General features: G+C 46.6%; 1 protein-coding gene across 2 annotated transcripts in view; it reads left to right on the forward strand.

Moving 5' to 3' along the window:
* The window catches only part of CNOT1 (CCR4-NOT transcription complex subunit 1), a 133,317-nt gene that overhangs the window by 26,503 nt on the left and 86,053 nt on the right, over nucleotides 1-20,761 (forward strand). Inside the window, exons 2-8 of one of the 2 annotated variants that reach the window (XM_083167882.1) lie at nucleotides 652-908; nucleotides 3,743-3,850; nucleotides 3,969-4,067; nucleotides 4,150-4,218; nucleotides 4,451-4,502; nucleotides 4,942-5,190; nucleotides 5,632-5,800. In XM_083167882.1, coding sequence (XP_083024008.1) covers nucleotides 807-908; nucleotides 3,743-3,850; nucleotides 3,969-4,067; nucleotides 4,150-4,218; nucleotides 4,451-4,502; nucleotides 4,942-5,190; nucleotides 5,632-5,800 — 848 coding nt within the window. In that variant the 5' untranslated portion in view covers nucleotides 652-806. The remainder of the gene's footprint in view (nucleotides 1-651; nucleotides 909-3,742; nucleotides 3,851-3,968; nucleotides 4,068-4,149; nucleotides 4,219-4,450; nucleotides 4,503-4,941; nucleotides 5,191-5,631; nucleotides 5,801-20,761) is intronic. The other variant, XM_083167883.1, reaches the window with a different exon arrangement.

Below are 20,761 nucleotides of genomic sequence, written 5' to 3' on the forward strand. Positions count from 1 at the left end.
TTGCTTATACAGGGACACGTGCGCTCTGGCTTTCGGAGTATTGTGCAGGACTTTGCCCCCTAGTGGCTGGAACTACAAGGTTAAAATGTTATCCTAAAAAGTCCCTACACAAATAGAACTATGTTGCCTTCGCCAAGAATTCCATGGACTTTGTATAGGTGGACGTGGCTGGTTGGTAGATAACATGGATCTCACTAGTACAGTCACTTATACTGGTTCCATCCAAGATTCTTATTTCCGGACTAATACCTGGGTATAGTGATTTACGATGGGGGAATACTTAGCCAAATATATTACCTGGTGCCTATATATATATATATTATATATCTCTGCTCTGCACATAGTTATCCATAAACGAGGACCTGACTGATTTGGATGTTGGTCATGTGCAGCGGGCAGAGGTGACTGACGAGTGATTGCTGAGTACTTGGTGTATAGTGGAAGCAATCTGCTTATTGCCCCCAGCTAGTAGCCTCTGTGTACTGTATATGCTGTGTAACACTGTGTACCAGTCTCCTGTAGATGCCCCCACTCCGCTCTGTACTGTTTCTGCCATGTAACGTGCAGTGTACCAGTCTCCTGTAGGTGCCTTCAACCCAGGTCTGTGTACTGTGAATGCCGTGTAACAGGCAGTGTACCCATCTCTTGCAGGTGTCATGATTCTGACCGGTAGGACATTCTAAGGATCCTGATAACACTGTTCAGAAATTGGGTCATTTAAAGAAATTACCCTGTCTGCAGAGACCAGAGGGGAATAATGGTGATTTTGCGCCGGGCTCGGCCGCCTGCTTCCGCCCCAACCAGCAATGAATCTTGACTCGCTTTCGCTGGCCTTGTCTCAAATCAGCTATCTTGTGGACAACTTAACCAAGAAAAACTACCGGGCCAGCCAGCTGGAAATACAACATGTGAGTGAAACACTATACATACGTGTGGCATATTGCACTCTGTAAGCAGCGTGGCTTGTCTGCTTATTTTCTAATGATCATCTGCACTCCTGTAGTTACTGTGTACAGGGATAGATCGGTGTATAGACACCTTGTGCCCAGTTCCCTGCAGGGCAGCATTTCCTGGGGGCTACCATTTACATAGAAGATAAGGCTGAATATAGACTTGCGTCCATCGAGTTCAACCTAGGTTTTAATAGGTTATCCCATGTAAAAGACAAGAAAAGATTACTTTGGGGGGGGGGGGGCATTTATAAAAATATCATAATCTAAAAACTAAAATTTAAATGTTAGGATATCAAACTTGATGACCGTATCCTTTAGGGGTATTTTTTAGACAGATATATAGCTAGGCACTTGACCACGTTGCAAAAAAAGGTTTGTGTATCAGCTGGGATACTCAATGTTTCTCAGATTTAGGAGTGATACAACCCTTTGAGGCATTAATTGCCCCAGCTGAATTTTATGTGCAAGTGATTTTTATATACAAGTGAAATTTAGTGATAGTAACAGAATCTAATTTTTTTAAATTTTCTCATGCAAATTAAAAACATTGGCGAAATAATGACATATGAGGGAAATTTACTAAAGGAAATAGGTGTATTTGTATCCAGAAATTTTTGACATTTACTATCCCGAAAATAGGGCAATTCGTATTCATAGCACATCATTACGAATACGAATTGCTGTATTTTCGGGATAGTAAATGTAAAAAAAGTGTATTTCTGGATACAAATACACCCATTTTTGACATTTACTATCCCGAAAATGCAGCAATTCGTATTCGTAATGATGTGCTATGAATACGAATTGCCCTATTTGAGGCGGTTACCACAGTAATTGGGGTCTGAACCAGGTGAGTGAAGAAAGAAGTGAGGATCTGCTGTTACGGTCAGTGCTCAGTGGCTCCCCTGTTGGTTACCCAGTGCAAGGGTTCACCCTCTGGGACTGACCGCAATGAGAGTCCCCTGAATTATAAAGAGAAAGGGACAGTAATATTTCCATGAATATATACCATTGCAAATAATGGTTATATAATCGCCTTTAAAATAGTGGAGCAAGGTCCCTTTAAGTCTCTGTATATGATATAATATTGGTTATCAAAAAAACTCTAACACTCTGTCATAAGCATGCAGCAAAAAATCCTCGATGTCCTGATGGCATTTGGTCAAGGACTATCCACATACATATATGATTTGCACTCTTATGTTTTTAAAGCACTTAGCCTTCAGATGTAAATCAGGTCATCTCCCCAGTCAGTCTATGCATTCCAGTCCCATCACTACCAGCTATATAGCCAAGTGCAGCAGCTATGTCATCATGTGTGTAGAACGTGCATTTCGCCCAGGTTAGAGGCTTGGTCACCCACGTGGTGCAGCTCCAGTAAAAGACAGAATATGATTTTTTTTTAGTACCCTTGGATGTTTTTATCCAATAAATGTTTTCCCAACCTTATTTTGAACGTATTTATTGTTTGCCGACACCACTTCTCCAGGAAGAGAGTTCTACAGTGTGACTGCTCGGACCGTAAAGATTTTTTTTTTTTTGAGGGAACGAAATCTTCTTTCTTCTCTAAACTCGTGCCCTTGATTCCTTTCTTGCATTAAAAAGGGTGCTTGACTGTTCCTTATATTGGCCTCTGATATATTTGTACATGTTGAGCATGTCCCCCCTTAAACGTCTCTTCTCTAGTGTAAATAGTCCCAGATTGCTTAATCTCTCCTCATAGTTTAAATTCTCCATTCCCCTGATTAGCTTAGTTGCTCTTCTTTGGGTTTTTTCCAATTCTATGATGTCCTTTCTAAAGTGTGGGGCCCAGAACTGTACTCCATATTCAAGGTGAGGTCTAACCAATGCCTTGTACAGTGGCATAATTACTTTTGAGTCCCTAGTTTCCATGCCCCTTTTAATACATGCTAGAATTCTGTTAGCCTTTTTTGTTGCTATGTGACATTGAGCACTACACTACAGCTTGTAATCTGTTTGGACTCCTAGATCCTTTTCAATTACTGAAATACCCAATGACTCGTAACTAGCACATTGGTTATGCCTCCCGAGGTGCATAACCTTGCATTTATCCACATTGAACCTCATCTTCCACTTTTTAGCCCACTCATCTAGCTTAAGATCAATTTGAAGTGCGGTTACATTTAGAGTTGATTTAATAACTACTCAAAGATGGATACATTGAGTATCCCCATCCCAATATCGTTAATGTATATGTTAAATAAGATGGGCCCGAGTACCGAACCATGTGGCACTCCACTTACCGTAGTACTGGTGTCATATTTGATACAGCACTGTTCACTCTTTGTTCTCTTACACAGCCAGTTCCTTACCCATCTACAGATATTTGCCCCCTAATCCCAGGTCCTCCATTTTATTTATCAACCTCTTGTGTGATACTTTATCAAAAGCTTTTGCAAAATTTAGGAAGACCACATATACTGCGTTTCCATTATCAAGGTTTTTGCTGACATCCCTCATAGAAGCCTAGTAAATTTGTCTGGCATGAAAGATTTTTCACGAACCCATGTTGGTTAATACGAAGTAAACTATGAAGGTCTAAATATTCCAGGATACCATCCCTTAAAATTCCTTCAAATATTTTACCCACTATTGATGATAAGCTCACAGGCCTGTAATTAGCTGGGTCATCCCTTTTTGCTTTTTTGAATATTGGCACTACCTCTGCTATTCTCCAGTCTTTTGGTACCATACCTGATGATAGTACCAATGCTTAATGCTTGAGTTAGTGTTTTGCTCCTTGTGTGTAACCTGTTGTGTGTCGGCAGATTGTGAATCGGCACGGTCCGGAGGCAGACAGGCACTTGCTACGCTGTCTCTTCTCACATGTGGATTTCAGTGGCGATGGTAAAAGCAGCGGCAAAGATTTCCACCAGGTAAGGCCCAGATCGGGCACATGTACTCCCTGCTGTACCTTGGATCTGTTGTGGCAAGTCTCATTGGGGTCAGGCTGTATTTGTGCTGACCACTGCTGATTTGCTCGTCTCCATTTAGACGCAGTTTCTGATCCAGGAGTGCGCATCACTAATAACAAAGCCGAACTTCATCTCCACACTATCCTACGCCATCAACAATCCATTGCACTATCAGAAGGTAAGGACACTAGCAAGACATCTTGTGCTGATTACCAGATTGTAGATACATGCTCATCCCTGGATATGTTCTATGTTTTTAGAGCCTGAAGCCATCGCCTCATCTCTTTGCCCAGCTGAGTAAGGTTCTGAAGCTCAGTAAAGTCCAAGAAGTAAGTACCATGTTCGTGGTGGCCATCAATGTGGTCTCGGCTGAGGTCGCCTGCAATCTATACATGTTGGTTATTCTGAGATTGCCGTGCAGCTCTCAATGCTCTATTTTGTGTGATAATGGTGGTGTGAAACAACATTACTAAGTGTGCAGTCCTTCCCTAACTTGAGGATGATTTGTTAGGTCCTGCCAGTCATGGCTGATCTTCCTAATCCGGTGTCTGTTCCTTTCAGGTCATTTTTGGATTAGCTCTTAACTCCTCCAACTTGGACTTGCAGGGGTTTGGTAAGATTGTTTATATTTTACAGGGTTATATACTATACTGGGGGTAACTGCACAGTCTTGTCCCTCTGCCTGGGAGGTGGTGGTGATGCACTCGGTGAGGGAGGTGGTCTATAGAAGGGGCAGAATTTGGGGGGGGGTAACTACTCCGCTGGCTGCCTTATCGCCATGGATAACTCCATCTGCAGTGCTAGCAATCATTGATAAATCTAACTGTCTCTGCATCATGTAAGCCCCTGTAAAAGCAGGCGACATCGAGCACTGAGTATTTCCATCTAAAGCCGTTCCTTGGGCTAAGTATTAGGATATGACTGTCTTGCCAACTGGTGCGTAAAGTCTCCAGGTACCATTCCCAAGAGGACCCTTCCCCTTAGGTACAAACTTCATGGCAGCTTCTACTGAATTGAATGTATGGCAAGAGCTTCTCTTTTGTACCCTCTAGTCTACTCATGTGCTATAAAGACTCTCCCGGAAATGTTCCCTCTAGCCGCGCAGTTCATTAAGCAGAAGCTCCCTGATCTCCTGCGTTCATACGTTGACGTGGACGTTGGTGGCAGCCAAGAAGGTGGATTTCAAGACATCGCCATAGAGGTCCTGCACCTCCTCCTCTCCAATCTCCTTTTCGGCCAGAAGGGAGCCTTCGGGGTCGGACAGGAGCAGATTGTAGCTTTTCTAAAGACCCTGCGCAGAGGTATGATGTAGTATCTAGTGTTCCTTCTAGGAACTAGGGCGGGGGGGGGTCGGACCGGGCCCGCCGACGTCACAAAAAAGGCGTGCCCGGGCTGCGCTGTGACGAAAAGGGGCGTGGCCGGCGGCGTCACGCAAAGGGGGCGGACCCGGACACCCAGAAGGCTGTACACTGCCGGGGAAGTCCAGGGCATCACTATGTACAGCGGCGCCGGGCTTCCCTGGTCACAACAGCGGTGACAAAGGCAGGCTGTTTTAGCGGGGAGCTGCCAGAGGGGCAGGGCGCATTTTGCAGCTTAAAAATCGGGCAGGGCGCAGCGCCCCGCTAAAACAGCCTAGCGGGAACACTAGTATCCTTATCTCTCAGTGCTTCTGTCCAGCCTGGAGACATCCTAGACAGCAGCTACATACGTTATACATTATACTTATGGTGTGATGTTGTCAGATTTCCCCCAGGAACGCTGCCCCGTGGTGCTTGCACCACTCCTCTACCCTGAAAAACGGGACATCCTAATGGAGCGGATTCTGTCTGATTCTGGAGGGATCACAAAGACCGTGATGGACGGTTCTCTAGCAGACTTCATGCAGGAAGTGGGCTACAGCTTCTGTACCAGGTTAGTGCATTTCTCTATACATAGGAGCACTGTCACTGCCCCAAGATAGCTCTACACTGTGTATGCAACATGTCCTAGATCTCTGCCCCTGGGTATTGGAACTCTCTTGTATGGGTGATGCCCAGTGTAGGAACAGAGGAGAGAACAGTCCTGTTTCTCCATCCACTAGGTGTCACTGAAGTTACACTGGGGAATAGAAGGCGACCACAGAGAGCATGTGCACTTTAAATATAAAATTAGTGTGGCCAACTCCTCCCCTTCTACTTTCCCTACTAGTCTTAGATTGTGCCTGCAAGGGATCAGGTTACACTTGTGCTCACTCCTGGGCATTTTATAATATAAAATGGCAGGGGGAAGCTCCAAGAGGATTGCTTGTAAAAAGTGTAATACTAAATTTACACCAACCTCAGATGGGATGTTAAATTGTGATGCTCTAACTCCCCTCTGGTACAGCCACCTGTGGAGACCCCCTTCTGGGCTACACAGCTCACAGATGTCATGACCCGATTATCTTCTGAGCTCTCTGAGTCTCAAATACATAGGGAGACTTCTAGAAACCAACAGTGATTTAACCTCTGCGGTTCAAAGCCTCACTAGAGCCTTGGCTCCAGGGCAATCTGATCCTCACCCTTCCTCTGCAAAAAACCCACCCCTTTCTCCTTCATCCACTAGGTGTCACTGGAGTAACAGTGGGGATAGAAGGGTGACCACATGGAGCATGGGCACTTTCCATTTAAATGTGTGGCCAACTCCTCCCCTTTTACTCCCCCCTCCTAGGCAGTCTTAGAATGTTCCCTCTGGGAGCTGGTCACACTCCAGGGCAAAGTTTAGCATAGATAAGAAAAAAGTAGATGACTTCTTCCAGAACGGACAGGTAGTCTGCCGCCGCCTGTCTGCAACGTGGGGGGGGGCGGCTGCAGAGACCATCTCTGGAGTGACCTCCGCATGCGGTGCGCACCCTGTCTTCCCTCAGCTTCTACCGCCTCCGGTCAGCACAGGCATCGGGTATGTATGCCTGACCCCCCGGCTAGCCGCTGGGGTCAGTTTTAAAACATGGCGGTATTACAGGGTCTGTTTAACATTGGCGCCAATATGGGAGACTGAGTCGCCGGGAAGGGCGGAGCTAGTGTTATGCTCCCAGCGGCCCCGGCTTCTCCCCAGCGTGACTCAAAGCAGCAGTGGCCATATTCTGAAGAAGCACCGCTGCATGCTCACAGGGACAAATCCGTTTGCTGTGACAGTCTCCGGGACTCAAGAACAGCCCCATCTCCCGGTGTCCAGACCTGCAACAGCTTCCCCAAGCTCTGCGTGCAGACAGTGGGGTTAGAGCTTGGTGAGACAGATTTGGGCTGTATGCAAATTAGGCTATAGCGCTCCCCGGTATATACCATAGCGCTGTTAGCCTGTGGCAGCTTCTACTTCTTGTACTGTCTCTCCTGTCCAGTCTTTCACTCTGGTTTTTGGCTGTACTATCCTCTGGTCTGTATGTACCGTTATAACGCTGATTGTTTCATATATATTTATACTGTATATCAATCTCCGTTACAATGGCAGGAGGCAGCTCCAAGAGGTCTTACAAAAAGTGTAATGCAAACTTACACAATCTGTCGAGGGCACACTGGTGTGCGAGAAGTGCACCCCAGATCCCTCTCCCCCTCAGGCACAGGCCTCCCCTGCGTGGGCATTACAGCTCACTGATGTGATGTCACGCCTGTCCTCTGAGCTTAGAGCTTCACAGAGGGACAGAGAAACCTCCAGAACACAGCAGTGTGATTTAGCCTTGGCTGTGGAGGGTTTAACAAAAGCCTTGGCCCCAGAAACTATACTGCCCACTCTGAGACCCAGTGCACGTGACTCACAGCCCCCAGTGCTAAAAAGACTGATTACGCAGGTCTTAGATGCTGACACGGATGATGGTATGCCAGACCTAGAGGAGGGTGAGTGTCGCTCCAGATGTTGAGGAGCAACAGGCTTTACTACCACAGGAGCCTGAACAGGCTGCTCAAGGGTTAGATGACCTTATTGATATGGTGACGGGCTGCTGCACCCAGTCGCCCCTCCCTTTTTGGTAAAAACCCTAGACAAACGGCCTCTTTCCCTCCTGCAGAGGAACTAGATGAGCATGTTTTGTTGGCATGGAAAAACCCTGATAAGAAATTTCAAATTTCTCGCAGACTGTTGGCATCGTACCCATTGTCTGCTGAGGGCAGAAAGTTGGTTGAAACACCCCCAGTGGTTGCCCCTTCAGTCATGCGTCTTTCAAAGAAAATGGTTCTCCCAGTACCAGGGGCCATCACTCTTAGAGACTCCTCGGAGCGCCTTAAGTCTGTTAATACCACAGCGTCCGGCTCAGGTTAGCTGCTGAGTCAACAAGGCCATTGGAGTTTGGGCTTCTCAGATGGTTACACATCTGAATCAGGGTGCTAATGTTGACGTCCTGCTGCAGTTAGCAGAACAAATACGTGAGACCTCAGCCTATATTGTGGAAGCCTCTAATGATGTTTGCATCCTCATCTGAGGAGCCTGGATGGGCGTGTGCTTTGGCAGACTCGGTTCATGGCATCTGTACCTCTTTAAAGGGTAAAAGACGTAAGGGCCGGGTCAGGGGGACCCCTTCCACCCTCCTCCATCAGGACACTGATGCAGATGACACTGATGAGGAGAAGGAACTGGTTGACGACAGGGTCGACTGAGATGCTGATGAAGCCTCAAAAGGCGACATCGCAGCACGCGTCCATGTAGGGGCCCTGGTAATTGCGGTGAGAGAGGTCTTAAATTTACATGATGTCTCTGAGCCCTCTTAGTCTGTGGGCCCATCCTTTAAGCGTCCCAAGCGGACTCTGTCAGTGTTCCCTAAGTCTTCTGAACTAGAGGATGTCTTTGGGGAGGCCTGGGTTTTGCCAAATAGGAAGTTTCCGCTCCCTTAGCGGTTTAATTCCTTTTACTCGCTCCCTCCAGAGGATAGGGTACGCTGGGAGACTGCTCCTAAAGTGGATGCACATATCGCTAAGATTGTGCGTTCCAATACTCTCCCCATTCCAACCGCCTCCCTTAAGTATCCTGCTGACAGAAAGTTGGAGAACTTTCTTAAGCTCGTCTTTGCAACTTCTGGGGCGGTTGTGCGGCCTACTCTGGTATCTGCCTGGGTGGCGAAGTCCATGGTAAAATGGATTTCTGTCCTCACTAATATTACTGAGGGAGATATTGTAGATTACATGTTACCTATCCTTGACATCATGCATCAGGCTGCACTATATTTGGGGGAGGCCGCATTAGATGCAGCCACCGTTACCTCAAGAGCATCCGCCTCGGCAGTGGCGGCACGACGGTCTCTGTGGCTTCGCTCTTGGAAAGCGGATGCTGATTCCAAACAAAATCGTGGCTGTCTCAAAGGCGGCTTTCCTGCCATCCACTCCTGCTCCACGTCTCCGAATGGCGTTCCAGTCCTGTTTGTTTTTAGGGCAGGGATAGCGGGCAGTCGTTCACAAGGACCCAGCCCGCAAAGCCCTCTAAAGCCAGGGGAAAACGTCCCTGGCCCACCAGACCCCCTGACCACAAACCCGAGGATAAGCCCTCGGCATGACTGGGCGGCGCTCCACCTGGGGGATCCGAGGGTGGGGGTTCGCCGGTTACGGTTTTCAGACGTGTGGCTAAGATCCACAACAGATGCATGGGTTTGAGATGTAGTCTCCAAAGGCTATTCTATAACCTTTCACCGTCGACCACCAAGCTCGTTCTTTTCAACAAGTTCTCCCAAGGACTTGGAAAAGCGCGTAGCTCTGGAACAGGCCATACAAAAACTGTCTGCAGGTGTCATAGCCTCCATTCCGGTGTTGCAACAAGGCACAGGTTTTTACGCCAGTCTTTTCTTGGTGCGGAAGCCCAATGGGACCTTCCGTCCCATTTTAAATCTAAAGAGGCTCAACAAATTCCTCCGGGTCCCAAAGTTCAAGATGGAAACCTTGCGGTCCATTCTAGCGTTGAAACCAGGGGACTACATGGCATCCCTCGACATACAAGATGCGTATCTGCATGTACCCATCAAACAAGAACACTGGCGTTTTCTGAGGTTTGCGCTGAAGGACCGTCATTTCCAATATCAGGCACTATCTTTCAGCCTGGCCACAGCTCCCTGAGTGTTTACGAAGGTCATGGCAGCTATGGGCAGTGCGCTTCGCAGCCAGGGTGTCCGGATCCTTCCATATCTGGAGGATCTGTTGATCCTGGCACAGTCTCAAGTGCTCCAAGCACATTTGACCAAGGTCGTGGCGGTCCTGGAACGGCACAACTGGGTTATCAACTGGCCCAAGTCATCCATGGTTCCTACTCAATCCATGGTTCACCTGGGGCCTCTGTTGGACACAGTCAATCAGAGGATTTACTTGCTGGAGGTACGCCACACGGCTCTGCAGTCCTGTATTCAGCATCTTCTCTCACTAAGGTGTGTCTCCATCCATGCCTTCATGGGGGTCCTCGGATCCATGGTGTCTGCCTTCGACATGGCAGAGTATGCGCAGTTCCACTCTTGCCCACTACAATGGGAAATTCTCAAACGGTCGTGGTCGTACGCCAATATACGATCAAACCTCATTGTCTTGGCTCCGACAGCACAGAACTCCCTGTCCTGGTGGCTTTTAGATGAGAACCTCATGGAAGGGAGGCCATTTTTGGATTCACAGGTGGACTCTCCTCACCACGGATGCCAGTCTCCGAGGTTGGGGAGCGGTCACGTCAGAAATCTTTTCAAGGGCTTTGGACTCTGCAGGAATCTCTACTGTCCATCAATGTTCTCGAACTGAGGGCAGTCTTACTGGCTCTTCGCCAGGCGGAGCCTTGGCTTCGGGGTTGCCCGGTGCAGGTCCAGTTGAACAATGCGATGACGGTGGCTTATATCAACCACGAGGGTGGCACTCGAAATCGGGCGGCCATGGCGGAGGCCTCCCTGATCTTCCACTGGGCGGAGAACAAGATCCCTGCATTGTCGGCAATATTCATTCCGGACCCTCCTCACCATGGATGCCAATCTCCGCGGTTGGGGAGCGATCACTTGCCAAAGGTTGTTCCAAGGCCTTTGGTCTACCTCGGAGGCCAAGCTTCAAATCAATGTCCTCGAACTGAGGGCGGTCTTCTGAGCTCTTTGCCTGGCGGAACCCTGGCTGAGGGGACGCCCGGTGCAGGTTCAGTCGGACAATGCGACCACGGTGGCTTATATCAACCACCAGGGCGGCACTCGCAGCCGGGCCGCAATGGTGAAAGCATCCGCATCTTTCAGTGGGCGGAAAAGATTACGGCTCTTTCAGCGGAAAGAATTGGGAAGCGGACTTCCTAAGCCGTCAAACATTGAATGCTGGCGAATGGTCCCTCAATCAGCAGGTGTTCCAGATGCTGGTACGACGGTGGGGTTTACCCGAGGTGATCTTGATGGCCTCTCAACACAACTACAAGATTCCTCTTTAAGGATCCGCATTGTCCCAGACAAGTCTGGTTCTCAGATCTTCAGGCTCTGTCGTTGCCCCTCCCAGTTGAGAGCCAGGGGGTTTAATGCATGAGTAATCTCCACCATGCTTAGAGCGAGGAAGGCTTCCTCGGCGAGGGAGCTTACCATCGTGTTTGACGGGCCTACTTTGTTTGGTGTAGAACTCGCCACTTCAATCCTAGGACTTACCGCCTGACTCGGATTCTATCTGTCTTACAGAAGGGCTTGGAGGCTGGATTGTGCTTATCTATCTTGAAGGTTCAAGTCTCGGCTTTGTTCTTCTTGTTTTTCCGCAGATTAGCACTTTTGCCGGATTTTTGCTGCAGAACGTTATGCCCTCGCCTTCTTGGCCATCTTTATCCTGGGGGTGGAGAATTAGGAGGAGAATTTCCTCAGCCGTTAGGCCCTCCACCCGGGAAAGTGGTCTCTTTGCCCCCGGAAGTTTTTTCCCAGATTTTTCATACCTGGGGCATGCCTCAATAGACATGATGGTGTCCAGGAGGAATTGTAAACTTTCTACTTATTGCTCTCGAACGCATGCCCCAGCGGCAGTGGCAACAGATGCTCTGTCTGCCCCGTGGAGTTAGTCTAACTTTTTTTTTTTTTAATATAGTCTTTATTTAGTCCTTTTTCTTTTTTCCTTTTAGACAATACATACATCAAATAGCATCATACAGTATGCATTTTCCCTCACATACGACCATTAACATATACATGCACATATATACTACACTTCTACAATGCATTTTGTCCCTTGTTGCTCATACTGTATCGCCACAGGAGATTACATAAAACATCTAAACTTATGTTTAGTGGACACCAAAATTTTAAAAAGACACACAAATAAACAGCATAATACACATATAAATAACCTATCCACCCTCCCCATGGATTTGTCTACCTTCCTAGTCTATTATATCTTATTTGTCTTATCATTATTGTTTGTTTGTTTTATTTTATTTTACATTCTATACCTATCATATTATTTTGTGCCAATTTGTGCTCTACTCTTGTCTCTATTCTCCATTATAGAATTTTGATTTTAACCATATATCCCAGATTTGGTGAAATTTATTCAAATTTCCCCTCTTTGTGTACATATACCTTTCATGTGAAATAGTGTTATTGACCAAATTTGTCCATTGCTTTATATTCGGGCTGTCATGTGCCAACCATTATCGAACGATTACAACTTTTACAAGTGTTACCAAATTAATAATACATTGTGTTTGGTATTTATTTGTGCCTATTTGTGTTAAACTATTTAATAAACATTTTTTTCTTTTACCACACATTCTCTAATACCTATTTGTCTAATTCTTTGCCCTACTTGTTGCCACAATTTTTGTATGTGTCTACATTGCCATATCATGTGAATAAATGTTCCCTGACAGGAGCTACATTTGGGGCACAAATCATTGTTATTTTTGTCATATTGTCTTAACTTAACCGGGGTTACATACACTCTGTGGATGATAAATAGCTGGACCTGCTGGAACCTTATTGAGGCTGTTGCTTTCATTGGGGATGCCAGTGTCCTCTCCCATTCCTGATCATGTATATTTCCTATGTACCCACTCCAATCCATTTTGTTATCTACCTGATTGTTTTTGAGGTTATCCACTAATATTTTATATATCCCTGAGACCTTCATTCTTTTTTTGGGGTCAAGCATCATTTTAACCGGTGACTCTTGTATGTTCACGTTTTCCCTCCCATATGTTGTATTCAGCCCGTTCCTTAATTGGAGGTAACGGTAGAACATACTTTTTCTCCACACTATACTCTTTAACCAGCTGGTCAAATGGCTTAATCCTCCCCCCTTCATATATTTGATGTATTTCTCTTATACCAGCATATCTTTACCTCCTTCGTCCTTAAGCCACTGCTTCCCCCCAATAACCCATATTGGAGTCTCAGGGTCCACCCCTTCATATCCTAGTAGTTTGTTTGCAGATTCCCAGATCTTCTTGGCTTTTGTTGGTTTTACCCTTACTGCTATCCAATAGGACTTGCTTTGGGGAATATCCCACCCTAGCCTGGTTCACTAGCTCCTTCAAGTTCTCATCTCCATCTTCTATTATCCACCTCTTAAGGTGCCACAGTTGCGATGCCATGTAATATAGTTTGAAATGTGGCAAACCCAGGCCCCCTTGTTTTTTATTTCTATTTAGGGTATCTATTTTAATTCTCGCCCTTTTATTTCCCCAGATGAAAGTTGAGGTTATGCTGTCTATTTTCTTAAACACCCTTGCTGGGATATAAACAGGGGATTGTTGAAAGACATATAACATCTTGGGTAAAACTACCATTTTCAACAAATTGACCCTGCCTGTTATGGACATTGGCAGTTTCACCCACGTCTTTGTTTTCCCCTGATACCACTTTATCATGGGGTCCACATTCATCTTGACAAAATTATCCGCATTGTTTGAAATGCGTATCCCAAGGTACTTCATGCTTTCACACCATTTTAATGTACCCCCTAGTATGGTATTTTGGGGACATTTTCCACTAAGTGGAATTCTATTGGATTTATCCCAATTAATCCTAATCCCTGATTTTATCCCAAATTCTTCCAGGGTTGTCAATACAATTGGCGTTTCCCCCTCCTGGTCTGCCAGGTAGATCAACATATCATCTGCATAAACAGATATAATCTGCTTGTTTCTTTCTACTACTGCCTGTCCCAGACCCCTTAGTGCTGGATTTTGTCTAAGGACACATGCCAAGGGTTCTATTGCCAAGTTGAACAAGGCAGGGGACAACGGGCACCCCTGCCTTGGTCCCCTTGCCAACTCAAATGTTTTCGTCACAAATCCATTCACCTGTACTCTAGCCCTGGGTGCAGCATATATGGTTTTTATCCAGTTTATGAATTTCTCTCCAAACCCAAATTTTTTAAGCACCTCCCAGAGGTACCTCCACTCTATACTGTCATATGCCTTAGCCGCATTCAGTGACAGAATGGCAGGTTCACCTCCTGGTGGCTGTTCAGTCTGCGTATTAACATAAAACCTTTCTAATATTAATTGCAGTGCTTTTTTCCTTGCGGAATCCTGTTTGGTCCTCATGGATGAGTTTATTCGTGACTCCCTCCAGCCTTTTTGCAATCACTTTAGCCAAAATTTTGGCATCCGTGTTAATTCGTGATATTGGTCTATATGCCTCCACTGACCTTGGATCTTTATCCTCTTTTAGGATGAGCACAATCATTGCCTCCCTCATTGATTCTGGAATTTGTCCCCTCTGCATACTTTTATTTAACATCTCTGTAACTCTGGGGGCCATTTGATTACAGAATTTTTTATATATCTCGGATGGTAGTCCGTCAAAACCCGGCGCTTTTCCTCCCGGAGAGGTATTTATAGCATTTCTGACGTCTTGTTCTGTAATGGGGCCTTCCAGTATATTCCTATCCTCTTCATTTAAAGTGGGTACTTCAATTCCCCTCAAAAACCCTGCTATCTCACCTCCTGTAGTTGCCGATGTGGATGCATGTAGTTCCTTAAAGTACTGTAAGAAGGTTTTTGCTATTTCTGGCGTTGTTTCTGCCACACTCCCATCCCTATTGTACACCTGGATGATATTATTTGTTTTATTATTTTCCTCTCTGGCTAGCTGTGCCATATAGCTACCGGGCCTGTCATAGGTTATATATCTGTTATGTGCGAGAAAGGACTCTTGTCTCACTGCGCGTATCTGGACTTCATCCATCCATGCCTCCTTTGCCTTTACCCAATTACTTTTAGCCTCTTCAGTTCTATCTTGCCAATATTTCTCCTCCATGGCTTTACTATTTCTCTCTGTCTCTCTACGTTTTTTTTCCCTAGAGCATTTCTTAATTTGCGCAATCCTTTTTATAAGTGATCCCCTCATGGCAGCTTTCCCAGCATCCCATATTATATCCTCTGAAGTTGATCCTTCATTATCATCAAAATATGCTTCCCACTCCCCAATGATCTCCAATCCCGCACCCATCTGTTCCAGCCATAAAGGATTGCATTTCCACATTCGCCTGCCCTTGTCAAGATGTTCTTTGACATGAACCATTATAGGTGCGTGATCGGAGATCCCCCGGGGCAAATATTCCACCTGCTCAGTCTGGGGGAACATGGTTTCATCCATGACCGCCATGTCTATGCGAGAAAAGGAGTCATATGAATGGGAATAACAGGAGTATTTCTGGGTTTTTGGATGTTTCTCCCTCCACCAATCCCTCCAACCAACATCTTCCATAAACCTATGTAGGCCTTTATTTCCACCAGTCTTAGTTATACTGCCCTTCCTCCATCTATCTAGGCTGGGGTTGAGCACATTGTTTAAATCCCCTAAACATAGTATTGCTGCCCCTCCTGATTTTGCAGTAAATTCCACCGCTTTTTTTAATACATCATATTGGAAGGGCGGTGGGATGTACACTGCCAAAACACATATCTGACTATTGTGTAACTGTCCTTGTAGGAACACATATCTTCCCATAGGATCTATTTCTTTCCTATTACGTGTGAATGGTACATTTTTATGGATTAACACACACACCTCTTGCAGCATTTGAAAAGCTCTAGTGGTACATACTACCCACCCATGCCCTTTTCAGGGCCATGGTTTTCTCCCCTACCAGGTGTGTTTCCCCTAGACATACTATTTGTGCCCCATATTTTTTAATTTGGTTCATCACTGTTGATCCTGTCATTTAGCCCCCGTACATTCCAATATACAATTTTTACCATTTTTTTACTTAATTCAGGGCATAATACTTTAGGCAATATCCCACTAACTTCATTTTTAGACGAATCCCTGCACACACACACACCCCCCCCCCCCCGTATACCACCCCTACCGTAGTATACCTTGAACCCAGCTCTGCCCCCCTCCCACTTACATTCACCATCTTATTTAAAACATTCATTTCCACTTTCCCCTTTCTGCTCAACCTATACACTTAGGGCAAAATTTGTTTCCTAATGATCATTCTCACGAGTGAGCCTCCTGACATATACATGTCTATTTACTCCACAGGCGGGGGGAGTAGAAAAAAAAAAACACTGCATGTTGAGTCTTAGTTAAGTCACATATTGAAAAAAAAAATTTCTCCTCATGGTTTATGGCCTTCCACCCATGCCGACGCTTCCTCAGGGCTGGTGAAGAATTTAGTCTGTCAATCAACAATTATCCTCAATTTTGCTGGAAACATCATGGAATACTGGATGTTTAGTTCTCTCAATCTTTTTTTGATATTTACAAATCTCACTCTTTCCTTCTGGACCTCTCTAGCAAAGTCTGGAAATATCATTATGTTTGTCCCATTGATCACAAGACTGCGGCTTCTGGCCGTCCGAATTATAGTATCCCGGTCTCTATAGTTTAACATCTTGGCTATAACTGTCCTAGCTGGGGACCCGGGGGGTTGCTCCCTCATTGGGACCCGGTGGGCCCGTTCCACGCAGAATTGCGCTGTGAATGTCTTTGCCAAACTGCGTTATTAACCAGGCCTCTAACCATGCTTCTGGGTTATCTCCTTCTGTTTTCTCCGGTACCCCAATTATTCTGATATTATTTAGACGGAGGCGCCCCTCCATTTAGGCCATTTGGTTTTGCACACTAGTCACTGTCCCAGTCAGTTTTTTAATCTGTGCTACCATGGGCTCTTGTATATCCTCTAACTGGGATATTCTGGTTTCTGCCTCATTAATCCTGGTTTGCACACTCTGTACTGCCTGTCTTAATAAGATGATTTCTGCTGGAGTCTGTTCAATCTTTCCACCCAGCCTTTCCTCACTGCCCTTAATAGCTTCTAATAGTTTTTGGAAAGTGGTTTCTGGCACTGGGTCAGCTACGGTGGATTTCGACAGGACTGACTTATTCGGGGAGAGGGAACATTGAAATCGGGAGCATCGCGTCGGTCTTGTGCCATTATATGGCACAAGATGAGATGGACTTGATTAAGTCCATCTCACATAGGAAACAATGTGAAATGGGCCAATATGACCCATTTCACATTGTATATGGCCCCGTCGTCACCCCACGATTGACGCAAACCCGAAGCGTGGCGAGCGCAGCGGCTGTGTGCGTCCTCCGACCTTTTCATTCCCCTACTATCCACGTCGGCGTGGAGTTGAGAATATAAAGTGTGGCGAGCGCAGCGAGGCGAGCGGATGCTTATACCTGTGAAGTTATACGCGTCCCCTCGCAGGGCTCGCCACGCTTTGCGCTTGCCACACTTTATGTTCTCAACTCCATGCCGACGTGGATAGTAGGGGAATGAAAAGGTCGGATGACGCGCACCGCCGCCCCTCACGGGCTCGCTTCGCTCGCCACGCTTCGGGTTCACGTCAATCAAGGGGTGGCGTTGAGGGGGTGAAATTGGGGGTCTGGGTAATATTTTACATTGAAGGCAATGTAAAATAGGGACCCTATTCACATTTGATTCAATGTAAAAATCGCGTTGGTCGCCTGCGATGCGACCGATGCGATTTTTCCGACACGACCACCCCGATGCTAATCGGGGTGGCCGTGCTAGGAAACAAGTACCCTTACTTGTTCCCACAGTTTCCTATGCTTCTGCGATAAAATTGGAGAGGGTGACTTGACGGTTATCCTAGTTCTGGACTGCCCTCGAGGGCATGGTATAGCGGGGGCTCCTGGTGGATTGTCCATGGAGCCTGTCCCTAAGACAAGACCTCCTGCAGCAAGGGCTGTTTATCCTGATGTTATTTGACGTTGTAGCTGTTGAGTCTGCACTGCTAGGTAGGCGCGGCAGTCTTAAGTCCATGAGTCAAAGTATGCTAAAGGCCAGAAAAGAAGTTGCATCCAGACATTACCATAACATCTGGAAGGCATATATTGCGTGGTGTGAGCGGCATTGGTTCCGTCGCAGTCTTTCGCCTTTCCGGTCTTCTGTTTTCTACAGAGTGGTCTTTCTGCTGGTCTTTGACGGGTTCTTTAAAAGTGCAAGTCTTCGCCTTGTCTGTGTTTTTTTTCATCGACAATCGTTCTTATTCTGGAAATTCAGACCTTCCTGAATGGTGGTCTTAATATTAAGCCGCCAAAACGTGCTCCAGTGGTAACATGGTACTTGCCCATGGTTCTCTTATCTTAAGTTTGATGTCTTCGAACCACTTGACTCTCTTGATCTGCGTTTGTTGACCCAGAAGACAGTGATGCTGTTGGCTTTGGCCAGACTAGTCTCTGACCTCAGTGCTCTATCGTGCCATTCTCCGTTTTTAATCTTCCAAGCGAATAGGGCTGAACTAAGAAAACAATTGGAGTTTCTACCACCTCAATCAGCCAATCGTGGTGCCTTATTTGCCTGGTGATCTGGAGGCATTGGATGTGGTTTGTGTTCTCGGCTTATGTGGATAGGATCTCCTCCCGGAAGTCGGACAATATTTTTGTCAAGTCAAAAGAGGTTGGCTGTCTTACGATCAGGCAAGCATATATGTTTGTTTTGCAAGATTTTCCCCATGCTCATTGTCTGTGCATTACACTAGATCAGTGGCCCTTCCTGAGCAGCAGCGCGTGGAGTATCTATTTTGCAGTTCTGCAGGGTGGCCAAATACCTTTCTTCGGTTTTACAGTTTGACACCTTTTGTCTCTTCAGCTTCCTCCTTTGGAAGAGCTGGACTTCAGAGTTCCCAGCGCCTTCCCACCCACAATGGGAGCTTTGGGAAGTTCCCAGCTTAGAGACTTAAGTGTCCACTATGCCAAGCTCGGCCTGACCCATCCTCAACTTAAAAAACCTGAACCCATTCTTGCAACCAGTCAAGTTCAAAATGGAATCCCTGCAGTCTGTGATACCGGGTTTAGAGCAGGGGGGTGTTCCTGGTATCTCTTGATATCAAGGACGTATATTTGCACATACCAATTTGACCCCCTCATCAAGTGCACCTGCGATTTGTGGTACTCTATCAACATTGGTAGTTCCAGGCCTTACCATTCTTCCTCTCCTCTGCCCCCGGTGTCTTCACCAAGGTCATAGTGGTGATGGAGGGGCTTCGAGCTCAAGGTGTGATGGTCATACCTTATCTGGACGACCTCCTTTTAAAGGCCCCTCATTGGAATCCTTGATGGCCATCAGCCTGACTCAGAAAACACTTATAGAGCATGGGTGGATTCTGAATTTCACATAATCTCAGCTTCAGCCCTCACAGCGGCTGCAGTTTCTAGGGATGATTCTGGACACGGTCCAGTTATGGGTGTTCTTGGTAGAGGACAAGATCCGGGCTGTTCAGAGTTGATCCGCCTTGTGCTTCTGCACAGGTAAGTGTCAGTGCACCAGACTTTTGGGGAAGATAGTAGCCGCTTTTGAGGTGGCTCAATACAGTAGTTTCCACTCACGCCTGTTTCAGCTCTGCCTTCTCCATCTATGGTCGGGCTCGCACTTGCATCTTCATCAGGTGACTCTCCCCTTGGCGATGCGTTGCTGGCTCAACTCCACCAATCTTCGAGAGGGTAAGAGATATGGCATCTTGAACTGGACTCTTCTCACCACAGATGCCAGTCTCCGCGAGTGGGTGGTGGTCACCCTAGACTGCCAGTTCCATGGCCGTTTTACCTTGCAGGAAGCACTCTGGTCGATAAATGTACTGGAGCTCAGAGTGGTGTATTATGCATTAGTTCAGACACACCACCTTCTCCAGGGCTAGCCCATTCAGGTGCAGTCCAACAACTCCACGGCCATAGCCTATATCAACAAACTGGCCAGCACATGCAGTCGAGCGACCATGAAGGAGGTGAGTCTGATATGGATTTGGGCTCAATCCCACTCGCTCTCCATCCACAGGTATTCCAGCGCTTAGTGCGCCGTTGGTTTTGCCCTCAAGTGGACCTGATGGCTTCTCAGCACAATTACCAGTTGTCGCTGTACTTTGGCTGGAAAGATCTGGTGGCAATGGTGGTCGACACCCTGTCAGCCCACTGGCCTTACCAATTTGTGTACCTCTTACCCCCTTCCCGTTGTTGCTCAGAGTGCTCCAACGCATATGGAGAGAGGAAGTCAGTTCTCTTGATTGCTCTCGCCGGTCTTGGTATACCAATCTGACATCTGATAGACAAGCTGTGTCCACTGCCTCTTCAGGACTACCTTCTCAGCTGGGGACATTATATCTTTCGAGACTTAAGGCATCTTCATTTGACTTGCGGGGCTGCTGAGAGGTCCATCTTGAGGTGTGTGTGTGTGTGGTCATCCCTACTATGATGAGGGCTAGAAAAGGTTACCTTAAGACACTACTACCGCATCTGGCGTGCTTATGTGTCTTGGTGCACTGTCCATCTTCTTTCAGAAGAAGTTGGCTGTTACCAGAGGTACACATGTTCTTCCAGGGAGTGTTGCGGATACATCCCACTTTCTGTCCGTCGACAGCCCCGTGGGACTTCGATTTGGTCCTCAGGAGTTTACAAACCTGTTTTTAAACCTTTGCAGCACGTGGATCTCAAGTTTCTCATGTGGAAGATGGTGCTCTTGCTGTCCTTTCGCCCGAAAT

Source organism: Crinia signifera, unplaced genomic scaffold (assembly GCF_055691185.1).
Source record: "Crinia signifera unplaced genomic scaffold, ASM5569118v1 HAP2_SCAFFOLD_100, whole genome shotgun sequence".
Classification (NCBI taxonomy): Eukaryota; Metazoa; Chordata; class Amphibia; order Anura; family Myobatrachidae; genus Crinia; species Crinia signifera.